The 25,283-nt window shown below is 44.4% G+C and overlaps 3 protein-coding genes across 3 annotated transcripts in view; 1 reads left to right on the top strand and 2 right to left on the bottom strand.

Moving 5' to 3' along the window:
* Window positions 1-4,781, top strand: part of LOC146513251 (uncharacterized) — a 234,897-nt gene extending 230,116 nt beyond the window's left edge. Inside the window, exons 3-4 of the mRNA XM_085171394.1 lie at window positions 1,425-1,486; window positions 2,207-4,781. Of these exons, the coding sequence (XP_085027520.1) occupies window positions 1,425-1,486; window positions 2,207-2,317 (173 nt within the window). The 3' untranslated portion in view covers window positions 2,318-4,781. The remainder of the gene's footprint in view (window positions 1-1,424; window positions 1,487-2,206) is intronic.
* ccdc57 (coiled-coil domain containing 57) overlaps window positions 1-25,283 on the bottom strand; it is a 189,414-nt gene that overhangs the window by 56,064 nt on the left and 108,067 nt on the right. The gene's annotated exons all lie outside the window — the stretch shown is intronic.
* rbfox3a (RNA binding fox-1 homolog 3a) overlaps window positions 17,226-25,283 on the bottom strand; it is a 518,942-nt gene continuing 510,884 nt past the window's right edge. The window contains exon 15 of the mRNA XM_085171379.1: window positions 17,226-23,360. Within this exon, the coding sequence (XP_085027505.1) occupies window positions 23,358-23,360 (3 nt within the window). The 3' untranslated portion in view covers window positions 17,226-23,357. The remainder of the gene's footprint in view (window positions 23,361-25,283) is intronic.

The raw sequence follows: 25,283 nt of genomic DNA on the forward strand, positions 1-25,283 counted from the left end.
GTGGACTTTGAGGAGTTTTTATTACAAAAAAAGTCCAAATACTTTGATTGCCCAGTGTTTGGCTTGGCTCTACTCCCAGAGCTCAACACAGAAGCATATGGATACGTTCACTTTCTACACTTTTCTCAGACAGCTATGAACATCTTCACACGTTTCTCTCTTGTTTAAACTCTCAAAGTTCAAACCTTCGTTGACAAATAAGTCCAGTATTATAGGATGAATCCAAAGATCAAACCGTGTTTTCAGGTCCAGAACATGAGAACAGAGCAGCTGCCAGAGGATTCAGCATTAATGAATCATTAATGAATCAACGGTACAGAAGCAGAGGAAGCAAGAAGAATGAGTTGAGTAACGTTGGACTTATCTGACTGTTTTGTTTTGCTTAACTTCTACCTTCCTTTAGCGTGTCCAGAAGTCCAACTTTTTCGTGCGATGGTTAGCATCTTCCTCTGCCTTTGGGTGCTACCACAGGTGACTCTGATGGTGCACAACATTTCGTCGACAGTGTTGTGTTTGTTGGGGAGAAAACGTACCAAAACGTCACAAAATAAACTTTTAAGATATTCAGGCGAGAATGTAGCTGTGTAAAGTTCAAATATCTGCTCATCACATATTTGCAAAAATGCTCCGACGTTTTTGGAGACGTCCTTTTTTTAATGCTTTATTACATTTTAAATAATAATAATAATAACAATAGTATTTATTTTGTTAAAAATGTGTTTAAAAACAAGTTTTGTTGTGAAAGCTGTAATCCAGATTAGTGGCCTGTTAAATGGTTAAACTCTAGGTTGGCTTTATAACTGAGAGTAAAGTATTATAGTTATCCTTCTAAAGAATTAAGTTAAATTCCACAGTTGAATCATAAGAAACATCATGTTACATATAAACACTGCCATATGTTAGATCTGGTCATTTTGCTTATTAGAAACTTTATATATTCGAAGTTAACTTTCAACAAGCATGTAAAGATTATATTTAAATTAGGTGGTCTTTTTAAAACACATGTCTCTTTAGGCCTAAACTGACAGCGCCAACATTCAGACACAGTAGATGCTGTTTTTAATACTATATGTGTTAATCTAATTTGGTTGTGTGGGGTCTACATGGACCTTCTGTGTTGTAAGTTATTATGACTGCACAGCCATTAAGGATCAAATCAGCTTCTAAAACATTTTCTGTTTTTTCTCCCTCTGCTTGCTTCTTCCTGTCTTTGAGGCTCGGGACCAGCACTCCTGCTGTTGGACAGAAAGACATCAGTAAGTATTTTGGTTTTCCAATATATTAGCAACTGTCAGTGACATTTATATTAATGAGGCTGAACTTTAATCATACTTTAGATCAGCCTGTTTTACTTATTGTTTTATTTGTGCTTTGGTTTGGGGAAGTTGTTTCTTTACTGATCTTTTCCTGTCTTCTGTTATTAGACTTGAGATGTGACTGCACTATGCTGTTGCTGGTGACTCCAGTTAATTCTACAAGACATGCTGTAAGTAAACAAACAACAACAGTTTGGTCTGCATTTCTTGAAAGATCGCATCCCCCAAACTTAGTTTAGAGGGTCTACACTGTATATAGTGAAGTCTGCAAGTTTTCTAACAGCAACATTTGTTTTGTTCCCAAATTATTTTGCACATCATTAGAATTAAAGTTATGGGGTGGCTGTAGCTCAGGTGGCAGAGCAGGTCAGCCACTAATCAGAAGGTCGGTGGTTTGATCCCAGGCTGCCTCCTGGCTGCATGCCACATATCCTTGGGCAAGATACTAACCCCATGTTTGCCTACTGGTGGTGGTCAGAGGGCCCGGTGGCGCCAGTGTCCGGCAGCCTCGCCTCTGTCAGTGCGCCCCAGGGCAGCTGTGGCTACAATGTAGCTGCCATCACCAGTGTGTGAATGGGTGGATGACTGAATGTAGTGTGAAGCACTTTGGGGTCCTTAAGGACTAGAAAAGCGCTATACAAATGCAGACCATTTACCATTGGCCATGTTTGCATAGCCCTTTTTAAAATGATGCTTTCATGGCATTATTGTGTGTTGGGTGGGGGTCACGGCTATCCAGACTGACAGTGGGACATTGAATGTCACCTCTCTGGTGGGGAGGGAGCCTGCGATTGTCTAAATTGGAGTCTGTTTTATACCAAATGCAGAAAAAAATGTTTTAAGAAAGCAATTAAGTTCATGTTCCAAAAAATATGATTGTTTGCTTGCAGGACACCAGGAGAGATGAGTCCTCCGTCACAGATGGTGTGGTCAGTGAAGATGGTCGCCTGCAGGTTCAAGCTCATTGCATCTCCAACCCACATCCACTGCCACTGTACTGAAGGGAAATTAAAGACCTTCTTCTGCACTTACATTTGGATCACCTCGATCCATGACAGTCATTCAGGCAGTAATGCCTGGACTGGAAACAAGCCATCCTTAAAACATTACAACATTCCAGCTCCTGTGTTGGAATGAAAAACAAATGTGTTGTTTAAATCAGAGACTGCATTTGGGACAGAACAATAAATATATATATATTTTGATTATATAAGTAATGTAAGTACAAAACAAACTTGTGGTAGGCCTAAACTTTTCAGAATAATTTTATAACTATGTGTTTATTGAGTTTTAAACTTTACACTGACACCAAAATTAAACAAACAAACAAACAAACAAACAAACAAACAAACAAAAAAACAACGACAACATAGCAGAACGAAACAAAACAGACAAAACAAACAAACAGGCAACATGAATACAAAGAAATAAGTGGAAAATCCAGACATTTTGATTATGAGATACGATTAACAACACATATATGTAGAATAGCAGTGATCTGCTTGCATTATACCAAGGCAGTGAGAAAATAGAAGAAATATCCAAACCAACATACGCCATAAATGGGTCCCATATTTTATGAAACTTTTTGTCCCGACTATGCTTGCATGTTAGGAAATCTAGTGACACATATTCCTATACCGCCCGGTGCCATTGAGTCTGAGATGGGGCCGTGTCCGTGATCCAGTTCAAGAGGACACATTTCCTTGCACAGAATGTTAACAGTGCATTGAGCTGCTTTCCAAACGTCCCCCTAATTTTGTCGTTTGCCACTCCAAGTAGCATACACGGTGGATTGCATTCAGTGTCAGTGGTGAAGATCTTATCCAGTTCACACTTTATGAGGAACCAGAATTGTTGTATTTTCCAGCAGGACCATAGACAGTGCGTGAGGTTGCCCACCTCTATTTTACATTTAGGGCACAGCGGAGAAAGGTCTGAATTGTATTTATGGCGTTGAGAAGGTGATATGTGAGCTCTGTGTAGGATTTTAATTTGGATTGCCTTAACTTTATTACAGACGCTCAGAGATTTAGCATTCTCCCAAACTTTGTCCCAACCTCGTCACTGATCTCTATATTTAATTCCTTTTCCCAAGTCCTCTTCAAATTGGTTGTGTCAGTGACCCCAAATTCTGTTAACAGGCCATAACAAATTTTTATAGAAGTTCTAAGGTTTGGCTGAAATATCTGCTTTTCACATTTAGAGACAGTTTGATTGGTGAGTATTGTTGTAGCCCTCTGTATATGGTCCCTCACTTGTAAATATCTAAAGAAGTCATGCCTATGAATGTTGTATTTATAGATTAGCTGGTCAAAGGACATGAGGTTAGACCCGTCCATGAAGTCAGAAAAGGTAGAAATACATTCTCAGCCCAGTTCTGAAAGCCGGGGTCAGTGGTCCCGGGCAGAAAAAGAGGATAATCGGATAAGGGAGTGAAAAGAGATGTTAAGTGAGACCTTCCTTCTAGTTTTTGAACCATTCGCCAAGCTTTAACAGTAGATAATGTGAGTGGGTTGCTACAGAACATCGTTAAGGTCTTGAGTTTCCCCACAAAAAGCAAACTTTTCAAAGGGAAGTTAGACATAGAGCTCTCAATATCCAACCAGACAGGAGCAGGCTGTTGTACCCAATCGGCAGCTATACGCATATGGGTGCTCAGCTGATACTTCCTTATATCTGGGAAATCAAGGCCCCCTTTTGAGGATGGAAGACGTAACGTGGATATTTTAAGACGAGGTTTCCTCCCTGCCCAAACAAAGGAGCTGAACCAGCCATTTAGAGTTTGGATAGCTTTATGTGGAAAAAGGGTCGGAACCATCTGTATTGGGTAAAGTAGCCTGGGTAGAATATTCATTTTCAGAAGAGCGATACGACCGAGCCAGGATAACGGTAAGGACTTTCATCTCTCCGGATCTAATTTGACCTGCTCAAATAGGGGGGTAAAGTTACTTTTATACATCTGTTCAAAGGCGGGAGTGACCCTAATCCCCAGATACGTAAAGCCCTGTGGGGACCAAGTGAAGGGAAATGGAGAAGGGGCCCGTGGTTTTTGTTTCAGACTGCCCAATGGCATCGCTTCTGATTTATTGAAATTAATTTTATAGCCTGAGATTTTACTAAACTTATTAATAGTTTCAACCAGAGAGGGGATTGATGTTTCCGGCCGAGTCAACACAACAAGTACATCATCAGCGTACAGAATAATCTCATGCTGTCTTTGTCCTACAGATAGACCATGTATGTCCTGAACTCGTACTGCCTCTGCCAGTGGTTCTATGGCTAGGGCAAAGAGCAAAGGGGAGAGGGGGCAGCCTTGTCTGGTTCCCTTCAGTATACGGAAGTTGGAGGACTGCACCCCGTTTGTGAGAACTGCAGAGCAGGGATTGTTATAAAGTAACTTAATCCAGTTTATAAAGTTTCCACTGAAACCGAATTGATGTAGTGTAAAAAACAGGTAAGAGTTTTCTAAGAGGTAAGGTAAGAGTTAATAATTAAATAATAATAATTAAACAAATAATTACATCTGAGACTTTGTTTCATTGTAAGATTATAACAGAGATGGCAATATAATTGTTTGTTGTTCAGCAGAACAGTGTCCAGTATGTTGGCTGTTATACTTTGTTGTGTTTGAAAATAAAAGTTGGGCTCATTTTAACATCATTACAAAAAGTGTTGTTAATTATTTTAATCATATTCAGGTAACAACAAATTGTTTTTTCATTTAGTTGAACTTGATATGTTTGTCAGTAAGTAAACAATTATTATTGAACAGTCAGAAATATCAAGTTATTCTTAATACTGCAGACTTGCAATGAATAAGTTGTCAACAGTCATCTTAAGTAAGCTTTACTTCATTTGAGTTCTGGGAACTAACTAATTAGATTTTGCAGTGTACACGGACACGCCGTCTGGGCTGAAAGCCGACAGCTCTGATGCTTTGTGTTTATGTCTTTTTTGCGCTCGATTCTGATGCTGCAGGTTTTATCTCTGTCCAACCAAAACTCACTGAGGTTGAAATAATTGTGTGCGCCTAACTGGTGCTGGTGCAACCGTGGCAAAAGGTTAGTCTGGAGCCCTGCCTCTGGCGTCTCTGCTGAAATATTTTAAACGTTAACTTCTTAGATCCAATCTTCTGAAGATCAACTTATCTCTTTTGCACAAAACTTTTTACCTTGTCGTTCTTTCTCTCCCGTCTCTTTCTGGACTGCGGTCATATCTGGCCTCATTCATTGGGTTATCCAATCATCATCATTGCTGACATCCAATCAGCCAATGTCCACATCCTTGCTCTCTCTGTGACGTCAACATGATTTAAAAGAAATCTAAAACGTATCATAATATTAATAAAAAGAATAATATCATTACATTTTCTTTTTTCCTGTGTTGTATGTTAATATAATTTCTTACATTAATCACATATGAGTATTCAGTCTTATATAGATATATACTTTCCCTCATCTCTTATTCAGTTTGTTTGCTATTAACAGAATGTTTCATCAGCTCACATGGACATCATGACTCTTTCAACAGTCTCGATGTGGGCTTCATAGATAATTGGCAAACCTTCTGGAGGAAACCTGGTCTTGTTAGGAGAGACGGCATCCATCCCACTTTGGATGGAGCAGCTCTCATTTCTAGAAATATGGACAAATTTATTAAACCCCTCAAAATATGACTATCCAGAGTTGGGACCAGGAAGCAGAGTTGCAGTCTTAAACGCCTCTCTGCAGCTTCTCTCCTCCTGCTACCCCCCCCCCCCCCAAGAAAAACCCCATCTCCATAGAGACTGTGTCTGCTTCCAAAAAGACAAAAAACAAACTAAAAACCAGCAATAAACAACTTAAACATTTACAAAGAAAGAACAATACAGTATCCACATCTGAACCAAAGAGTAAAACAGTGAAATGTGGATTATTAAATATTAGGTCTCTCTCCTCCAAGTCTCTGTTAGTACATGACTTAATAATTGATCAACAAATTGATTTACTCTGCCTTACAGAAACCTGGTTGCAGCAGGATGATTATGTTAGTTTAAATGAATCAACACCCCCGAGTCATTCTAACTACCAGAAACCTCGAAGCACAGGCCGAGGGGGAGGTGTGGCAGCAATTTTTCACACCAGTCTATTAATCAACCAAAGACCCAGACAGACTTTTAATTCATTTGAAAGCCTGATGCTTAGCCTCGTCCACCCCAGCTGTGAAACTCAGAAACCAGTCTTACTTGTTATCATCTATCGTCCACCTGGGCCTTACACAGAGTTTCTGTCTGATTTCTCAGACTTTATATCTAATTTAGTTCTGAGCTCAGATAAAATAATTATTGTGGGTGATTTTAACATCCATGTAGATGCTAAAAATAACAGCCTCAACATGGCATTTAATCTGTTATTAGACTCAATTGGCTTCTCTCAAAATGTAAAAGAACCCACCCACCACTTTAATCACACTCTAGATCTTGTTTTAACATATGGCATAGAAACTGAACATTTAACAGTGTTTCCTGAAAACCCTCTCCTGTCTGATCATTTCTTGATAACATTTACATTTACAATAATTGATTACGCAGCAGTGGAGAGTGGACTTTATCAAAGTAGATGTCTTTCTGAAAGCGCTGTAACTAAGTTTAAGAATATAATCCACCCACTGTTATCATCTTCAATGCCCTGTATCAACACAGAGCAGAGCAGCTATCTGAATGCTAACCCAACAGAGGTCGATTATCTTGTTAATAATTTCACCTCCTCACTACGTACGACTCTGGATACTGTAGCTCCAGTGAAAACTAATGTCTCTAATCAGAAGTACCTGACCCCGTGGTATAATTCTCAAACACGTAGCCTAAAGCAGATGACTCGTAAGCTGGAAAGGAAATGGCGTGTCACAAATTTAGAGGATCATCATTTAGCCTGGAGAAATAGTTTGTTGATTTATAAGAAAGCCCACTTTATGAGCCAGAACATCTTACTACTCGTCACTGATTGAAGAAAATAAGGACAACCCCAGGTTTCTCTTCAGCTCTGTAGCCAGGCTGACAAAAAGTCAGAGCTCTTTTGAGCCAACCATCCCTTTAACGTTAACTAGTAATGACTTCATGAACTTCTTCACAAATAAAATTTTTATCATTAGAGAAAAAATTACCAATAATCATCCCACAGATGTAATATTATCTATAGCTACTCTTAGTACCATTGATGTTAAGTTAGACTCTTTTTCTCCAATCGATCTTTCTGAGTTAACTTCAATAATTACTTCCTCCAAACCATCAACGTGTCTTTTAGACCCCATTCCTACAAAACTGCTCAAAGAAGTCCTGCCATTGATTAATTCTTCGATCTTATATATGATCAACCTATCTCTAATAATCGGCTATGTACCACAGGCCTTCAAGGTGGCTGCAGTTAAACCTTTACTCAAAAAGCCATCTCTAGACCCAGCAGTCTTAGCTAATTATAGGCCAATCTCCAACCTTCCTTTCATATCAAAAATCCTTGAAAGAGTAGTTGTCAAACAGCTAACAGATCATCTGCAGAGGAATGGTTTATTTGAAGAGTTTCAGTCAGGTTTCAGAGTTCATCACAGCACAGAAACAGCTTTAGTGAAGGTTACAAATGATCTTCTTATGGCCTCTGACAGTGGACTCATCTCTGTGCTTGTCCTGCTAGACCTCAGTGCAGCGTTCGATACTGTTGACCATAATATCCTATTAGAGCGATTAGAACATGCTGTAGGTATTACAGGTACTGTGCTGCAGTGGTTTGTATCATATCTATCTAATAGACTCCAATTTGTGCATGTAAATGGAGAGTCCTCTTCACACACTGAGGTTAATTATGGAGTTCCACAGGGTTCAGTGCTAGGACCAATTCTGTTTACATTATACATGCTTCCCTTAGGCAGCATCATTAGAAGACATCACATACATTTTCACTGCTATGCAGATGACACCCAGCTCTATCTGTCCATGAAGCCAGATAACACACACCAATGAGTTAAACTGCAGGAATGTCTTAAAGACATAAAGACCTGGATGGCCGCTAACTTTCTGCTTCTTAATTCAGATCAAACTGAGGTCATTGTACTCGGCGCTGAAAAGCTTGGAAATATGGTATCTAAGCAGATTCTTACTCTGGATGGCATTACCTTGGCCTCCAGTAACACTGTGAGGAACCTTGGAGTCATTTTTGACCAGGACATGTCCTTCAACGCACATATTAAACAAATATGTAAGACTGCGTTCTTCCTTTTGCGCAACATCTCTAAAGTTAGAAATATCCTGTCTCAGAGTGACGCTAAAAAACTAGTTCATGCATTTATTACTTCCAGGCTGGATGACTGTAATTCATTATTATCAGGGAGTCCTAAAAACTCCCTGAAAAGCCTTCAGCTAATCCAAAATGCTGCAGCAAGAGTCCTGACAGGGAAATCAAAGTGAAGTGAAAAGGATGGGCAAGCAGACTGTGGCAGTCAAACAATGCTCACTTGGTGCTTTTGTGTTCTTTGTGCCAAATTTGTAACCTGTTTCTTCTATTGTACAGTTTTGGTCACCCAAAGAGAAACTGTTGCTTCAGTTCCCCATTCTTCTGGTTGGCACCTGCTCTTCTGCTGCTGTACCCCATCTGCTTCATGGTGTGACATTGTTGGAAAGGCTGTCAGCTGTGTGGGGGAGCCCCCTTGTGGCAAGAGAGCACAGTTGCACTATTGAGCACATGTTCCAGTGATCAGAGTTGGAGCTAACACATAGCAAGAGCCACCTGGCAGACTGACTCAGCAGGGGATGTCTACACACGGTGTGAGTTGTGTGCGTCGCTAAAGAACTGTGAGTAGACGTGGAGCCCTGCCTGGGAAGGACAGTTTTAGCCTTTTATGCCAATTAGACATTTAGTGGATGTAGAAGTGCAATGTGTATCGACCTGTTCGCTATGTGGCTAGTTCATGCTACTAATGCTACCTGGTATGCGACATACCTGCTAGCTGTAAGCTAAACAATTTGGTGTTTGTGATATATTGTTGTTGGGTGTATTGGCAATCAATGTCATGTACTGTAAGGGTTTGGGAGTAGTGTATGAAACTCGTGCATGTAGATGTTCATATAGGAATTCCCATTTGTAGTTCTGGTTAGATTCGAAGAACGCTAATGAATCATAATTCATGACTTAGATGTTTATTACATTCAGTATTCTGTATATGTTCTGTTCACAGACCACACACCCACACCCCTCACCACTCTGTAAGCCTGCGGTTGCATTACTGTGTTGCTGTACTGTGCTGTTAAGCTGAGGAATCACAGTAAAGACGGTATAACCTTTATCTGTGCGTCCTGTGTGTTCTGACCAACACCCCAAGGTGAACACCACTGCTAATCAGCCAATGCCTATACAGTCCTGGGTTCAACCCAAATTAACATTGGTCCTTCGAGCCGGATGGTGCTTTTCTTGGATCCTAAGGATGCAGCCTAGTTTCTTCTCGAGTGAAGATGTCTCAGAATCAACTCGCCCAAGGCGCCAAGTACAACCTTCCCCCTACCTTGCAGACTATGAGGTGAGCTTGGTGGGCCACCAACGGGACATGACATCCTACCGTCACTCGTACACAGCACAGTATGCACCCGGGCTAGAAGAGCGAAAGCAGAGCGTGTCATCGGCAGTGTCTGTACAGACCTCCCGCTCGTCTAGCCCAACAAGTCAGCCTGAGGGTTCTCGGGAGGGGCCGTGCTAACACCTGCTGCTCTCTGGCAGCAGCACCATGCTCTCCCTTGTTTTAAATACACTTTAGAGCAACACGCAGCAACACTACACTTGAGCGGGAGGAGGGAGGTATGGGGTCTTAACACACCCCTGTTCTCTGCTAGCCATTGGGGCGGGGGGGCTGGGAAGAGATGCTGGCTGTCCGATTGGCCTCCCTGCTGCTGCGGAGCCTGGGGCGGTCTGCTTGCCTCCACCCCGGAGGGAAGGGTAACATCTCTTGGGTCTGGGTGCCGTTTCCATCTCTGGGGGTGAGGATACCTGGACCCGGGATATAGAGTATGTTTGGGGAGTGTGATTGTGTGTACATGTCCATTTACGTTTATTCCTGCGTTGGGTGAGTGCTGAGTGTTTGTATATGTGTGCATGAGGGTGGGAATGCATGTCTGTGTCTGTGTGTGCCTGTTTGTCTGTGTCTATATGTCAGGTCGGGTCTTAGACTTCACCTCTCTGGGAACTCCAAGGCCCTCCAAAGTGTGGAGGCCTATCTCCCCTCACCACACTCCCTGCCGGTGACTGATGCCCTCAGGGGTCGGTGCGTTGGTGGTTCTTGGTGTCCGGGGCTGGGCGCTCAGGTATTTACCAGCTCACTCCCGGTGACTACTTGGCGGGGCCTGGCGCCTGCTGCTCGGTCAGGCCTCTTCCGGGGCGCGGGGGGCCCTCGGGCCTCCGGCCTCTGTGCCTGCGGCTCGGTTCACTCTGGCACAGCTGGCTGCCGGCAGAGCCGGCGGGCACGCCGGTGCAGCCCCCTCTAGCTACTGCCCGGTGGCTACTGGGTGACCCCTCATCTGGGGATCCTCAGCCCTTCCCATGAAGGTGGCACGGATGCCCCTCCGGTGGTCCTCCTTGGGCTCTTGCACTCTGGGGCCTCTGGATGTCTGGGGCCTGGATCTCCTCCATGCCTGCTTCATGCCCTGGGGGACGGGGCTATGGCTCTCTACATCCTCTAGCAGACCATTACATGGGGAAACCATTTGAATACAAGCGCGCCGATCCACACAGGTGTGCACATGGGTGTTCACTATTCGTAGACTTAAATCACACCTTTCTTGGCTGCTACTTCAAAGCACATTGTGCGCTGTCTGTCCTGCGTGCTGCACAACAACATTCAATATTTAGTATTTACTGCTGTTTACACTTAGCTAGATTAATGCGATGGTGTTGTGTATAGTATGTTGCATTGTTTTGTTTTTTTTTTTTGCTTGTTTTCTATTCTTTTTCTCTCAACAGGTGATCCCGGAGATATTTTTTCTTCCCCCCTTTCTCACTGTCCCTCTCCCCTTCTGTTTTTCTTTTCCTTCCTCTTTCTTTCTCCCTTTCCTATCCCTCACTCATGTCTGTCCCGTCTGTAACAACTGAAAATAAAATAAATAATAAAAACAAAGGTCGATCAAATGGACCAATACGGCAATGCCATGATGATCCATTTGGCAAAATAAATCCATTGGGTATCCTTGTTGGTCCTCAGACAACAATTCTGACGGCTAAAGAACCAAATGGGACAGGCGAAAAAAAAAAAAAAAAACAACAAAAAAAAACAAAAAAAAAAAACAAAAAAAAAAACAAGTCAGCCTGGATGGGAACACACCGTGGATGAATGGACCGCCTCTCCGAATGATCTGCGGGATATGCGGCAGCATGTGTCCAGTAGGGATGGCCTGAACCATCAGCCTCCTTCTCCTTTCCATCGACCATGGGAAATGTCTGCGGTTTCGGGTTCGCAGTATGGTATGAATGGCAGACCTCAGCCTTACGCCCAAACATGTGAACCAGACAGAGGTGGTTACCTGTCAGAGCAACGGGACCAGAGACCACCCCCAACACAGGTACCCCCTCTGTCTTCCTCCCAACGTATGCAGCCCATCAGTGTCCCCACAATTAGTTCCCATACACATAGAATAGATGCACGAACGAGTCCATGGCCGCAGTATGACAATAGGCAGGACATCCATGCTCAACAAGAATACCAAAGGCCATACTTTCACCCACCAACAGCTCAGTGTATTCCACCCAAGGATACTACAATGATTGATACATTGGATAGGATGATGGGTGAACTACAGCTGTTAAAGGAGCAGACACTGACAGCTAGTCGGCCAACCCCACAATTCCCCAACAGTGCACCTTCCTTTCGGTTTGAACATCCACCTATCATTCAGCAACATTTGAAGCCTCCTTGGCAGGAGCAGTTTTCTGCTAGGGCTTATCCCAGTTTCCAGAGTCAAGCCCCCACCAACATCTGGAGCCAGCAGCCCGTCGCCGAGGTACCAGGACCTATCACAACATCATTGCAATATAAACCTCATCCATCCCCAGCCTACCAGCCACCACATGTAATGGCACAAGAGAAAACATACAGGGGTCCAACGCCAAGTATTCCCGATCTCATTAAGAAGGACCCAAGCGAATTTGCCCGGTTAAAAATCGCACTTGACAATCTGCTGCCACCGGATGGGACAGAGCTTTTCAAGTTTCAGATACTGATGGATCATTTGAAACTAGATGAAGCCCGTCTCATAGCTGATGCATATCTCAATTCTCCATCCCCCTATACCGACACTATGGCAGTCCTATCGGAGAAGTTTGGTCAGCCCCACCAGTTAGCCCTCAGGAAGATTGCCGGTGTTATGGATGCACTGGACATTCATTGCGGGGATGTGGAGGCTTTTGAAAGAGTCGCACTGCAGATTCGGGCTCTCGTTGGTATGCTGAAGACCCTTGGTCTGGATGGCGAAATGGAACTGCAATGTGGTTCTCACGTGGCACGGCTCCTCAGTAAGCTGCCAGCTGAAATGAGGTCTGAGTTCCGGAGACACATGTGTCGCCACCCAGGGATAGTATACAACCTAACATACTTTTTGGACTGGTTGCAGCTGGAAACATGGTGCCAAGATAGCAGTACCCAGCTTGGGGCTACAGGGCAGAAGGAGAGGGCCATCCAGAAACCAGAGTGCCTGAGAGAGGCGAAGTCATTAAAGCGCATGGCCACTATCCTGCATGGCTCAGAGAATCTGCCGACGAAGCAGCCTGTCGAGTCAGTGAGCAGCAAACCAGCTGCCCATAGCAAGAAGAAAGGCCCGCTGAAAGCTTACTGCCCCTACTGTGATACGGAGGACCATTATCTGAGTCAGTGCCCCATATTCCAGTCTTTTGATAAGGCTCAAATCATAGACTGGATTAAGACAAACCAGCGTTGTTGGCGATGTGGCAGATCACATCAAGCAGCACAGTGCAATCTGAAGAAAGCTTGCAGCCTATGTCAAGGCAAACACCTTCAGATCCTGCATGAAATCAACGTCAAGAGTGTGAAGGAAGGTACTTGCCTGGTGAGCTCTGCAACTGAAATACTCCACCTACATAAACCTTCAGATTCTACCCGTGTTCTGCTTAAAGTGATTAGAGTTCTCCTGAGAAATGGTGACAAAACTCTGGACACTTATGCCATCCTGGATGATGGCTCTGACCGCACCATGCTGCTCTCCTCTGCAGCTCAGCAACTGGACCTAACAGGCACACCTGAAGACCTCGCCTTGAGAACTATCCGTCAGGATATCCAAATGTTACATGGGGCCTGCGTTTCATTCACACTGTCCCCTATCATGCAGCCCCAGAAATCCTTCCACATAGCTAATGCCTTCACTGCCCAGCGGCTTGGCTTAGCTGAGCATTCATATCCAGTTACCATGCTCAAGAGAAGGTACAGACATCTGAAGGACTTGCCCCTACAAACCTTCAGCAGAGTTTCGCCCCTGTTGCTAATTGGGGCTGATCACCCACATCTCATAAACCCTATAGAGCCTGTGCGCTTTGGATCACCAGGAGGGCCAGCTGCGATCCGAACCCGACTGAGGTGGACTCTGCAAGGGCCTGCAAAGTCGCTTGAGTCACAGAGTCTCAACAGTGTCTGTATACCTCCTGCAGCCCCCTATCTGTTGAACTCCAGAGGAATGTGGAGAAGCTGTGGCAAGTGGATGTTCTACCATATAAAAGTGAAAAGGAGGTGACAAGGTTGAGGGAGGATCATGAAGCCCTTCAGATATTGGAGGCCAGAACAAGGCGCGTGGATGTTAAGGGAGTGCTCCGGTATGCCACACCCTTATTGAGGAGGAAGGATGCACCACTTTTTCAGGCCACCCAAGAAGCGACACTGCCCAGCCTGAGGAGTATGGAGAGACGTCTGAGCAAAGACCCGGTTAGGGCTGCTGCATATATGGACGAGATTGAAAGGTTGATGACCTCTGGGTTTGTAGCCAAACTGCAACCGGAGGTTGCCTCTCAGAGCCAAGAGAGTTGGTACATACCTCATCTAATGGTCCAGCACAATGGCAAGAATAGAGTGGTCTTTAAATGGTAAATGGTAAATGGCCTGTATTTGCACAGCGCTTTTACTAGTCCCGCCTAGGGACCCCAAAGCGCTTTACACATCCAGTCATCCACCCATTCACTCTCACATTCACACACTGGTGGAGGCAAGCTACAGTTGTAGCCACAGCTGCCCTGGGGCAGACTGACAGAAGCGAGGCTGCCATATTGCGCCATCGGCCCTTCTGGCCAACACCAGTAGGCGGTAGGTGAAGTGTCTTGCCCAAGGACACAACATCCGAGACTGTCCGAGCCGGGGCTCGAACTGGCAACCTTCCGATTACAAGGCGAACTCCCAACTCTTGAGCCACGATCGCCCCTTTAATTGCTCTTTTCGACACAAGGGACTTAACCTGAACGAGTCCCTATTGCCTGGCCCTGTCCTGAGCCCTTCTCTGGTTGGAGTGCTCCTGCGCTTCAGAGAACACAGCATTGCCATCAGTGGTGACATAAAAGGGATGTTTCACCAGGTGTGCCTACTCCCGGAAGACAAACCGCTCCTGAGGTTTCTTTGGCGCAATATGAATCGGGATGAGCCCCCTCACAGCTATGAATGGCAAGTCCTTCCCTTTGGGACAACATGTAGTCCCTGCTGTGCCTCCTTTGCGCTACAACGGCATGTCTTCCTGCATAGTGAACCAGGAGAGGAGGTGAGGTTCTCCATCGAATGGTGCTTCTATGTGGACAACTGTCTACAGAGTGTTTCATCGATTGAAGAAGCCCAGCAGTTGGTCAAGAAACTACGGCAGCTTCTGGCTTCTGGGGGCTTTGAAATTTGGCAGTGGGCTAGTAATAGGCCAGAAGTGATTAGTCATCTGCCACCTGAGGCACGGTCAGACAAACTGGAACTCTGGCTGTCACAGGACCGACAAGAAGCGCACGAATCAACCCTGGGACTGAACTGGAACTGTGAGACGGACACCCTCAGCCTCAAGCACCGACCCATTGACTATGGTGAGCCCACTATGAGGAACATATATCGAACCCTGGCTAGTCAGTACGACCCACTTGGGTTCATCATTCCCTTCACCACCAGGGCCAAGATTATCGTACAGCAACTCTAGGACAAGCATCGAGATTGGGATGACCCCCAGTTACCTCATGATTTGCTGCACCAGTGGAAGACACGGAAGGGGGAGTTGGTGCATTTATCAGAGTTAACATTGCCACGATGTTACACACTGCCGCACATGGATCAGTCTGACATTGCAAGAGAAGTACATATCTTTTGCGATGCATCAGAGCGAGCCTATGGCTCTGTGGCTTACCTGAGATCAGAAGATCATTATGGTAATGCGCAGTTGTCATTCCTCATGGCCAGATCACGGGTTGCTCCAAGGAAGCAGATATCTATTCCCAGACTCGAACTCTGCGCTGTACTCACTGGAGCCCAGCTCCATATGTCATATGGCTAACACGACCCCGGGTAATCAAACCCCAGAGGCCCAGCGGTTCAACACATGGGCAGAATTAGTAGAAGCCACAGCTAAGGAGATTCAGAATGCAGCAATGCAGGGTGACCCAGCTGGGAGTAACTCACCTACTGCAGAGGCCTACACCGAAGCAGAGCAACGGGTCTTGAGACAGATTCAGATGGACTGTTTTCCAGAGGACTACCACCTACTACAGGCAGGCAAACCTATACCGGCTAACAGTCGGCTGCTATGCCTAGCACAGCAGTATGATGCCAATCATAGACTGATCCGGGTTGGTGGCAGGCTGCGGCGAGCAGAGAACCTTGATCTGTCTGTTGTACACCCTGTGGTCCTGGATCCCACCCATGTGTATACCAGACTACTTATTCAAGATGTGGATGCACGTCTCGGTCATCCTGGCCCAGAGAAAGTATTTGCTGAGCTTCGGCGGACTGTATGGATCCTGCGAGGTAGAGAGGCCATTAAGCGGCACCAACATAGTTGCACGGATTGCCGTAGGTGGAGGGCAAACCCAGCTTCCCAGCAAATGGCTGACCTGCCGCCTGCCCGCATCAGGCTGTTCAAACCTGCCTTCTATTCGACTGGCATGGACTGCTTTGGTCCTTTCTGGATCAAGATAGGCAGACGCAGGGAGAAGCGATGGGGCATTTTGTTTAAGTGCCTCACTACTCGGGCCGTTCATATAGACCTCCTGACATCCGTCGACACTGACTCCTTTTTGATGGCCTTCCGAAGGTTCATTGCGAGAAGAGGGAAACCGGCAGAAGTTTACTCGGATCAGGGGACAAACTTCAAAGGAGGGGAAAAGGAGCTCCAGCAGGCGTTCTCCAACATGTGTCCAGACCTCCAGCAGAAACTGGCTAAGCAGCAGGTTCGTTTCTGCTTCAACCCACCTGCAGCACCCCACTTTGGAGGCACTTGGGAAAGAGAAATCCGCTCTATCAAAAACGCCTTATACACCTCGGTTGGCTCTCAAACAGTGAGTGAGGAAGTACTCAGGACCGTTCTTATAGAAATCGAGGGTATCCTGAATGCCAAACCCCTAGGTTATGTTTCTGCGGATGTGGCTGACATCGATCCAGTGACCCCTAACTACTTGCTCATGGGGCGGCCTGACAGCTCCCTACCTCAGGTAGTGTATCCCGAAGAAGAAGCGCTAGGGAGGCGAAGATGGAGACATTCGCAAATCCTGGTGGACAGATTCTGGTCATCTTTCATCAGACACTATTTGCCTAATCTCCAAACTCGCATGAAATGGCAGAGACCCATGGAGGACATAACAGAGGGAGCGGTTGTTCTGCTGGTGGATCCACAGCTACCCAGAGCATCATGGCAGATTGGGAGAGTGACGAAGATTCTTGTGCTTCCGGCGATCAAGGATGAGGATGACCAGGTGGGGGAGCCCTCGTCTGTATAAACAGCCTTTCCATGGGGCCAATTTGCACCGCAAATTGGGGGGCGGCTATGTTGGAAAGGCTGTCAGCTGTGTGGGGGAGCCCCCTTGTGGCAAGAGAGCACAGTTGCACTATTGAGCACATGTTCCAGTGATCAGAGTTGGAGCTAACACATAACAAGAGCCACCTGGCAGACTGACTCAGCAGGGGATGTCTACACACGGTGTGAGTTGTGTGCGTCGCTAAAGAACTGTGAGTAGACGTGGAGCCCTGCCTGGGAAGGACAGTTTTAGCCTTTTATGCCAATTAGACATTTAGTGGATGTAGAAGTGCAATGTGTATCGACCTGTTCGCTATGTGGCTAGTTCATGCTACTAATGCTACCTGGTATGCGACATACCTGCTAGCTGTAAGCTAAACAATTTGGTGTTTGTGATATATTGTTGTTGGGTGTATTGGCAATCAATGTCATGTACTGTAAGGGTTTGGGAGTAGTGTATGAAACTCGTGCATGTAGATGTTCATATAGGAATTCCCATTTGTAGTTCTGGTTAGATTCGAAGAACGCTAATGAATCATAATTCATGACTTAGATGTTTATTACATTCAGTATTCTGTATATGTTCTGTTCACAGACCACACCCACACCCCTCACCACTCTGTAAGCCTGCGGTTGCATTACTGTGTTGCTGTACTGTGCTGTTAAGCTGAGGAATCACAGTAAAGACGGTATAACCTTTATCTGTGCGTCCTGTGTGTTCTGACCAACACCCCAAGGTGAACACCACTGCTAATCAGCCAACGCCTATACAGTCCTGGGTTCAACCCAAATTAACAGACATGTTGTGCATGTGCTCTTCTGCATACTTTGGTTGTATTGAGTGTTATTTGAGCTACTGTTGCTTTCCTAGCAGCTCGAAGCCGTCTCACCATTCTCCTCTGACCTCTAGAAACTGTTGCATCACTTAAATCCCGTTTCCTCCATATTCTCAAGTTTAATTACGAGGTAGGCAGGTTCTTACAGCCCTGTCAGCAGTTGGTTCCATGTGATCGGCTGATTGGATATTTTGTTAATGATCAGTTGAACAGGTATGCCTAAGTGAGTACATATTCATATTCATTTTACCATTTAATTTGACCTATGTATGTTAGGTAGCTGAACTCATAATATTCAGTCACCAACTGCAGGCTTGCTGTAACACAACTAACATGCTGCCGACCCAAACCAAGTCAATCAATGGACGAGTTTCAGGGGAAAGAAGTGTTTATTAATAATCATGTTAGTAATAACTGTAATAATAACTGTGATAATAATGTACGAATATTGTAATAAATAGTATTGTTTCTTTGAAGCACATTAAAAGCACACATAAATCAACCAGTTAAAAGAAATACCATCCAACACACACACACACACACACACACACACACACACACACACACACACACACACACACACATTAAAAGTCTCTTTGTTTGTACACATTAATACAGGTTTTTGACATAAAGAATAACTGATACATAAAGAAGAAAGCACTGGAGCCTCAAACACATAAATAAAAGCAGACTAAAAAATGCAAACATGTAAGTTAGGTCTTTTTTTCTTTGAATTTTGCTCCATAGTCACCAGTCAAGCCTTTGTGCTTTGGGATCTGCATAGGACCGGGAGGCTGTTGGCATTCAGGAGTGAAAAATGTTCAAAGGCAACCAGATCATTTAAGTCAAAACTGCTGAAGAGAAACAGATCATATCACCGATACAAATTCATTCAGTCTTTTGTTTGCATTTCTGACGTGTGTGCATACGTTTGAAATGTATATTATTTTGAATAAAATGTCAGACATACTAGAAATGAAACTACGTCTGCATTTATACTGACTGAAAACCATCAAGGCCAAATCGTTTTCAGCTTTCTGCCGTGCTGTAAAACACCCTTTTTTTACTGACAGGTGAAATCAGCAACGTTTCTGAAATGATTAGTTTGAGTATTGTTTCATGCACACATGTAACAATTATGAGGGGTTTGTGTGTTTGGAGAGGAGAACACTGGGGACAAATCACGAGCTTATCCACTCGAGAGCAGTTAGAAATTCTTTGTTTTATTTGATGATGTTTTTTTATAAAATGGAAGAAATGGTGTAAAGAAGACAGCAGAGACTCGAGACTCTACCGTTATCTCCTGTGCCATCTTAGCAGGTGCACTTCATTTGTGCCCTAAATCTGGCTTCCATTGTCCCAAATTATTTCATATACAGATTTAGAAAGAAGTGCATAGTTAAAGTGAGGCATATGTGTAACAAATTAAATGCCAATAATATCGATCTTCTATAGCAATAATGTTGTTATTCCAATTAACAGTTGGTTCTGCTGCTAAGGACAACTTTAAATTCATGTGTTTTCTGAATTGGAAACAGTTTGGTAGCCGACTCGAGAAAGAACACTTGTTGGAAATACTGTAAAGGTTATGTAAAGAGTAAATATTGCAGATCACAGTATAATTTCTATACATTTACAACAACAGTTAGTTAGTGGGCTGCTCAGAGGACTCCAGTAAGGATTTCACGTTTTCACTTGCATGGGTTATATACATGTACGTACTCTAAAATATCTTCCAGCTTTGTTTTGTGCATAGTTCTTGCATTTGTGCTCACTGAGCCTGATGTGAAATAAATAAGAGACATCTTTTATTTGGATAATGTGGGCGTTAAAGTAATTAAGGACAGAGATGAATCACAATATAACCTCACTGAGGTATTTAAAAGACAACTCTCAATAATAATAATAATAATGACGATGATGACTGAAGAACCTACCTGGGGGATTGATAAAGTTCTGTCTGTCTATAAGATTTTATAACTCCATGTAAGGAGATAAAAATGAGATATTTAAATAAAATGTTGTCCCAGTACTGGTGAAACACCCACAGACCAACTGTATGCATGATCGGGGCTTATGTAGAGTCCTTCAGCTTAAACCTGTCAGAACGTGTCTTTGCAGCAAGTATTCTGTGACTTTAGGGTGGAGGTCAGTGGGTTAACGGGGGAGGTAGGTGTGGTTTTGGCTTATGGGTGGATGTTGGACTCAAGTGTGGAAGAGGGCGAGAGGAGGTAAATGAGGTCTGGTTGCCAGGAGCTTTAAGAGTAATAGCTGCTTCAGGGCTCGTATCTGAGGTATACACAATAGAAACAAATGGGAGAAGTTTTGGTAGGAAGCCCGAGGATTTTTATATGTCGTTGCTGAGTACGTGTACTTAATGCAAACATCACATTTTCTGATTGGGGAAGGGAAGGACCAGGGGAAAAGGCCATGCCACAGGGGAATACCACAGCTAGAGTTAAAAGCTACTTCAGACCTTTAGATAATCTCTCCAACCAGCAACAGATGAACATCATATACAGTACATGTAAACAAGCCAAGAGAAAGAACAACAGGAAAAAAAGAACAAAAATAAATTACAATTAGAGTAACACAGCAGCGATCGGAGGAAACCTGATCTCTGCTAAGATTGACATCGTTAGAGTATTTTTTGTTAAGTCCCAGTTCATGTCCAGCTGCCTGATCCCACTGCAGAAGCTTTTCCCAGATGAACAACTCAGCAGTGGCACGCTGAGGGTGTGGTAGAGGCATCATTAAAAAATCTGTCTGTAGACACATTCACAGATGCTCATTTAGTCTTTGAAAGAGTTTTTAGACATTCATGTAGAGAAACGTACGGACAACCAGCCTTTCACTGCGTGAAGGACAAAGAAATGTGTAACAGTGTAACAGTGTAACATTGTAACATTGTAACAGTGTAACATTGTAACAGTGTAATAGTGTAACATTGTAACAGTGTAACAGTGTAACATTGTAACAGTGTAACATTGTAATAGTGTAACAGTGTAACATTGTAACAGTGTAACATTGTAACAGTGTAACAGTGTAACAGTGTAACATTGTAACAGTGTAACATTGTAACAGTGTAACAGTGTAACATTGTAACAGTGTAACAGTGTAACAGTGTAACATTGTAACAGTGTAACATTGTAACAGTGTAACAGTGTAACATTGTAACAGTGTAACAGTGTAACATTGTAACAGTGTAACAGTGGATCACACAAACATCTGCCTCACTGAAACACCAGAAAACACAGTCATCAGCATGATGGAGACATGATATCACAACGGTCAACGGAGTCACAGCACTAAAGGCAGTCCAAGGCCAGCGAGTGATCAGCTTGAAATGACAGAATTGGTCCAAAAAGGACAAAAGACGAAGAGCCAGTCGTTCACACTCAGCATGAGCTTGGGTTGCCTTCGTTCTGTCACACTGAGTTAGATTACTGTTCAGTTGTTTCCACCTCCATCACTTTATAAACTGATGTAAATGAGCACTGTCTGTAGGATCACTTAGTCTTATAGACCATGTTACCTACATTACCAAGTGCTGTGCATTAAAGTAAGAGTGCAGTGAGACTTGAATCCTCCTCTGAATTAAAGTAAAGATGTAAAGGTTTCAGTGTTGTCGTATCCATAAATGTGGTAAAACGCCATCACATGCTACGACCCACAAATCAAACCAGTGCATGTGAGCGTCCTGCAGCAGAGCGTCTCCATGTCCAACAGGACGCACTGCTAAAAGTTTCCCCGCCTCAGACTGGTCTCGTGTTTCTTTGTTGTCCTGTTCCTCACCACAGCATCACCCTCAGCACCACGATGACACTACGACTCACAAAGACAAACCAAACAACTAAAACTCTCTGTCGTACTTCACGCTACAGCGGGACGTGTTCACTGTCATTATTTCCTTTGGGACGTGACGTGATCGTGAGGATCCAGCATATTATCAGAAACATGTTACTATATCATTTACACGTGTAATAAATATACAGAATACTGTTGGTTCTTTTGAAGCACATAAAAAACACCATCTGCCTAAAAAGTTACATTCAGTAGCTGAACGAAAGAGAAACGAAAGGACATGAAAGAACGACACATCATCACACTTACACCACGTCCTGCGCTGAAAAATCAAACGCATGTCCAGGAGGTGGAGATCACAAATGACTATATTTATATATAAATACTTTCTTCTTACTGCCAGTACAATGACTACAACAATAGTAGATGACAACAGCTGACTCTGCACCATGGCTGTGTTTAGTACAATGTGTAAATACATGTCAGCAGGAATCCATAGAAACAGAGTTTACACAGACTTGCTGTCACTGTGGGACTTTTCACTTTAACCCCTCCCCCTTTTAAGTGGTGGAAGCTGAAGCTGTGTTGAAGCAGATCATCATTTCCACTTTTCATGTTTTACCCACTCTCTGTCCCCAGCCCTGCCTGTGCCAACACCATGCACAAGAGCAGTTTTTACTCCACAGTAAAACCACCAGACTGTGGTGACATCAGGCAGCCTGTCATTAACGTCCCACCTCGCTGGAACTTGAGTCGAGCTTGTAGAGTAAACTCCCTTTTTCTTATCTGTGTGTATTTTTGGATTAAAGGCAGATTTTCTGACCGATACAGACGTTATTAGTGGAAGACAGGCTCAGAAAGCTGTAATCTCATTATGTAGTGACAGGCCTGCTGGACCAGCTGCCCCACACACCTTAACACACACACACACACACACACACACACACACACACACACACAGCAGAAGGCGTGTGGGGCGTGGTGGCTGACCTTCACGGGGAGCTGGCGTCTCCTCATCTCCTCTTTGAACTGCGCAGTTTCTTTTTTTAAACATACTTATATAATACACACGTATGGTATATAATATGTATATACACAGAGTGATGTTTGATCTTTTCAGAAACCATAAACTTAAAAAAGTTTACAAAAATAAAAATGTTTTATCGTGACCTTCCTGTTTGGTCTCTAACACTCAGCAAGGCTTGTTTTCAGGAGTTGGAGCTGGTCGGCTCCTCGCTGCTCCCCGGCTACAGACTCAGGTCCAGGTCCGGCCTTACAAAGCAGGCCCCTTGTCCATCCTTTAACTCTTGACAGAAGGCCATTTTTTTCTTTTAGTCGATCTCTGTTAGTGTCCTTCTGTGTCCACGGTGATCTTCTCTCTTTTTTTAGCAGGTGTCCATCTGTACTCACTGTTTCGTTTATTTACTAAAAGAAGAGAGCAAGAGCACAGAAAATAAGCAAGTCAGTGTAAATAAGCTGCACATCTTCACTGGCTTTTACACTCTACTGTAGCATCATGAGCATAATCTACGGTAGCATCCAGCCACTGAGAAGAAAATATGCTGGAGGATTTCTTTCCTGCAAGCTTATAAAAGCACAGTTACAACAGCAGCAGGAGTTCAACCTAATATTTGAACTTTCAACAGTCACGAACAGCTTTTGTACAGCTCATGTTTTTTATTTTGTGCTTTTTGTTGAGAATTAAATTATTCTCTGTGATTTATAACTGTCTCCTCAAGCTGCTTTACTGTAATGCAGTGTAGAGTAATGTTACTGGCTGTTCCTTAGAACAGTTGGTGAGTCCACAGCTTACTAAGAACGTGGTTCTTATATTCACCATGCTTTTACAGTGTCCTGGCTTCCCAGGAGAAAGTTGCAGAGGTTGTCCAGGGTTCACAAAGTTATCAGTGTTAGCAAGATAAATGACAACAGAAAATGTTAACTTGAATGACAGCGTTACTGAACATGACACGAGGATGGACAAAGGCGATGGCTTAAAAGACGGGAATGTGTTGGAAAGAAGGGTCCAAAGAATTCTGCAGGCTGGAGCTCCTTTTAGAGAAGCAGAGCAACAATGAACACGGATGGGAACTGATAAGAGTTTAGTGATTATTCATTATCAATATCACTTATCGATTCTCATTGGCTCCAGTTTGAGGGTCACCATCACCTCTCAGCAGCATATCAAAGACATCTATGCACATTAACTACATGTTGTGTGATCAAACGTGCATGTTGGAGGTGTTCCCGCTTTGTTGTGATCGGTGATGTTAAAAAAGTGAACGCACATATTACACAGAACACTTGTCTTAAAAGTAATTCCCCAGGATAAAGACATTCATTACTTTCATGTTACTGTGGTGGGGCGTGGTCTATGGTGCCGATGCACCTGCACGGCATCTGCAGATTACGCCCGCGGTGTTAAATCACGGGGAAGCAGGGTTGTTGTGGTGGTGTGACCAGTGTAAAAATAAAGATGGCTCAAACACGGATCTGTGGTCCCGTCGTGCCTTAATTCCACCACACTGGTGCCGAACCCAGCGGCACGACGGGCCCATGACAGAGCCAGAGAAGGGAGGAGCTGTCCCAGATCATGGCTTACACGGCAGCTATCCAGTGGGAGCAGGTGGCGGAGGTGCGTCGCCAGCAGGAAGAGCTGCGGGACCAGACCGAGCGCCACCTGAAAAGGATTGGGGATCTGGCGGCGCTGCTCTGGGCCTGGGCGCCACCCCTACAGGAGTGTCCCAACAGTGGTGGAGGAGCCGCGTGAGGCACTTCAGCAGCTGGAGGCGGCAGACGAGGGGGGCAGCGGTGCTCACGACTGTGGCTGCATGGTCGTGCCGGGCGTGGCCGGCCTCCGGACCAGCATTGCCATCACTGCTGGAGACTTGAGCGGCCTACGCAAGAGACACTGCCCTGTCGTCAGGTTGGAGGCCGGGGGGGAGTAGGTTCGGCCGGATGGCTCCGCGACCTCAGTCGGGCAATGGGGCTGTGTGGTGGGGCGTGGTCTGTGGTGCCGTGTGGCTGCACCTGCGCGGCATCTGTAGATCACGCCCGCGGTGTTAAATCACGGGGAAGCAGGGTTGAGAGGGTTGTTGTGGTGGTGTGACCAATGTAAAAATAAAGATGTCTCTGTGGTCGCGTCATAATTCCAGTTACTCTGTAAGATGAACACTGTCACATAATTACCAGTGAACAATATAAACCTACAGGCTACAGTCACACACACCAATACAATCCTGATGACCTCACACGTGATCTTTCTCTGAGTGTATGAGCACAAAGCAAAGATGAAAACAAAGAGACTTCATGACGGTTGTCACGGTGATTCTACTGTAGAAACAGGAA

This window comes from Neolamprologus multifasciatus, chromosome 8, assembly GCF_963576455.1.
Source record: "Neolamprologus multifasciatus chromosome 8, fNeoMul1.2, whole genome shotgun sequence".
NCBI classification, from domain to species: domain Eukaryota; kingdom Metazoa; phylum Chordata; class Actinopteri; order Cichliformes; family Cichlidae; genus Neolamprologus; species Neolamprologus multifasciatus.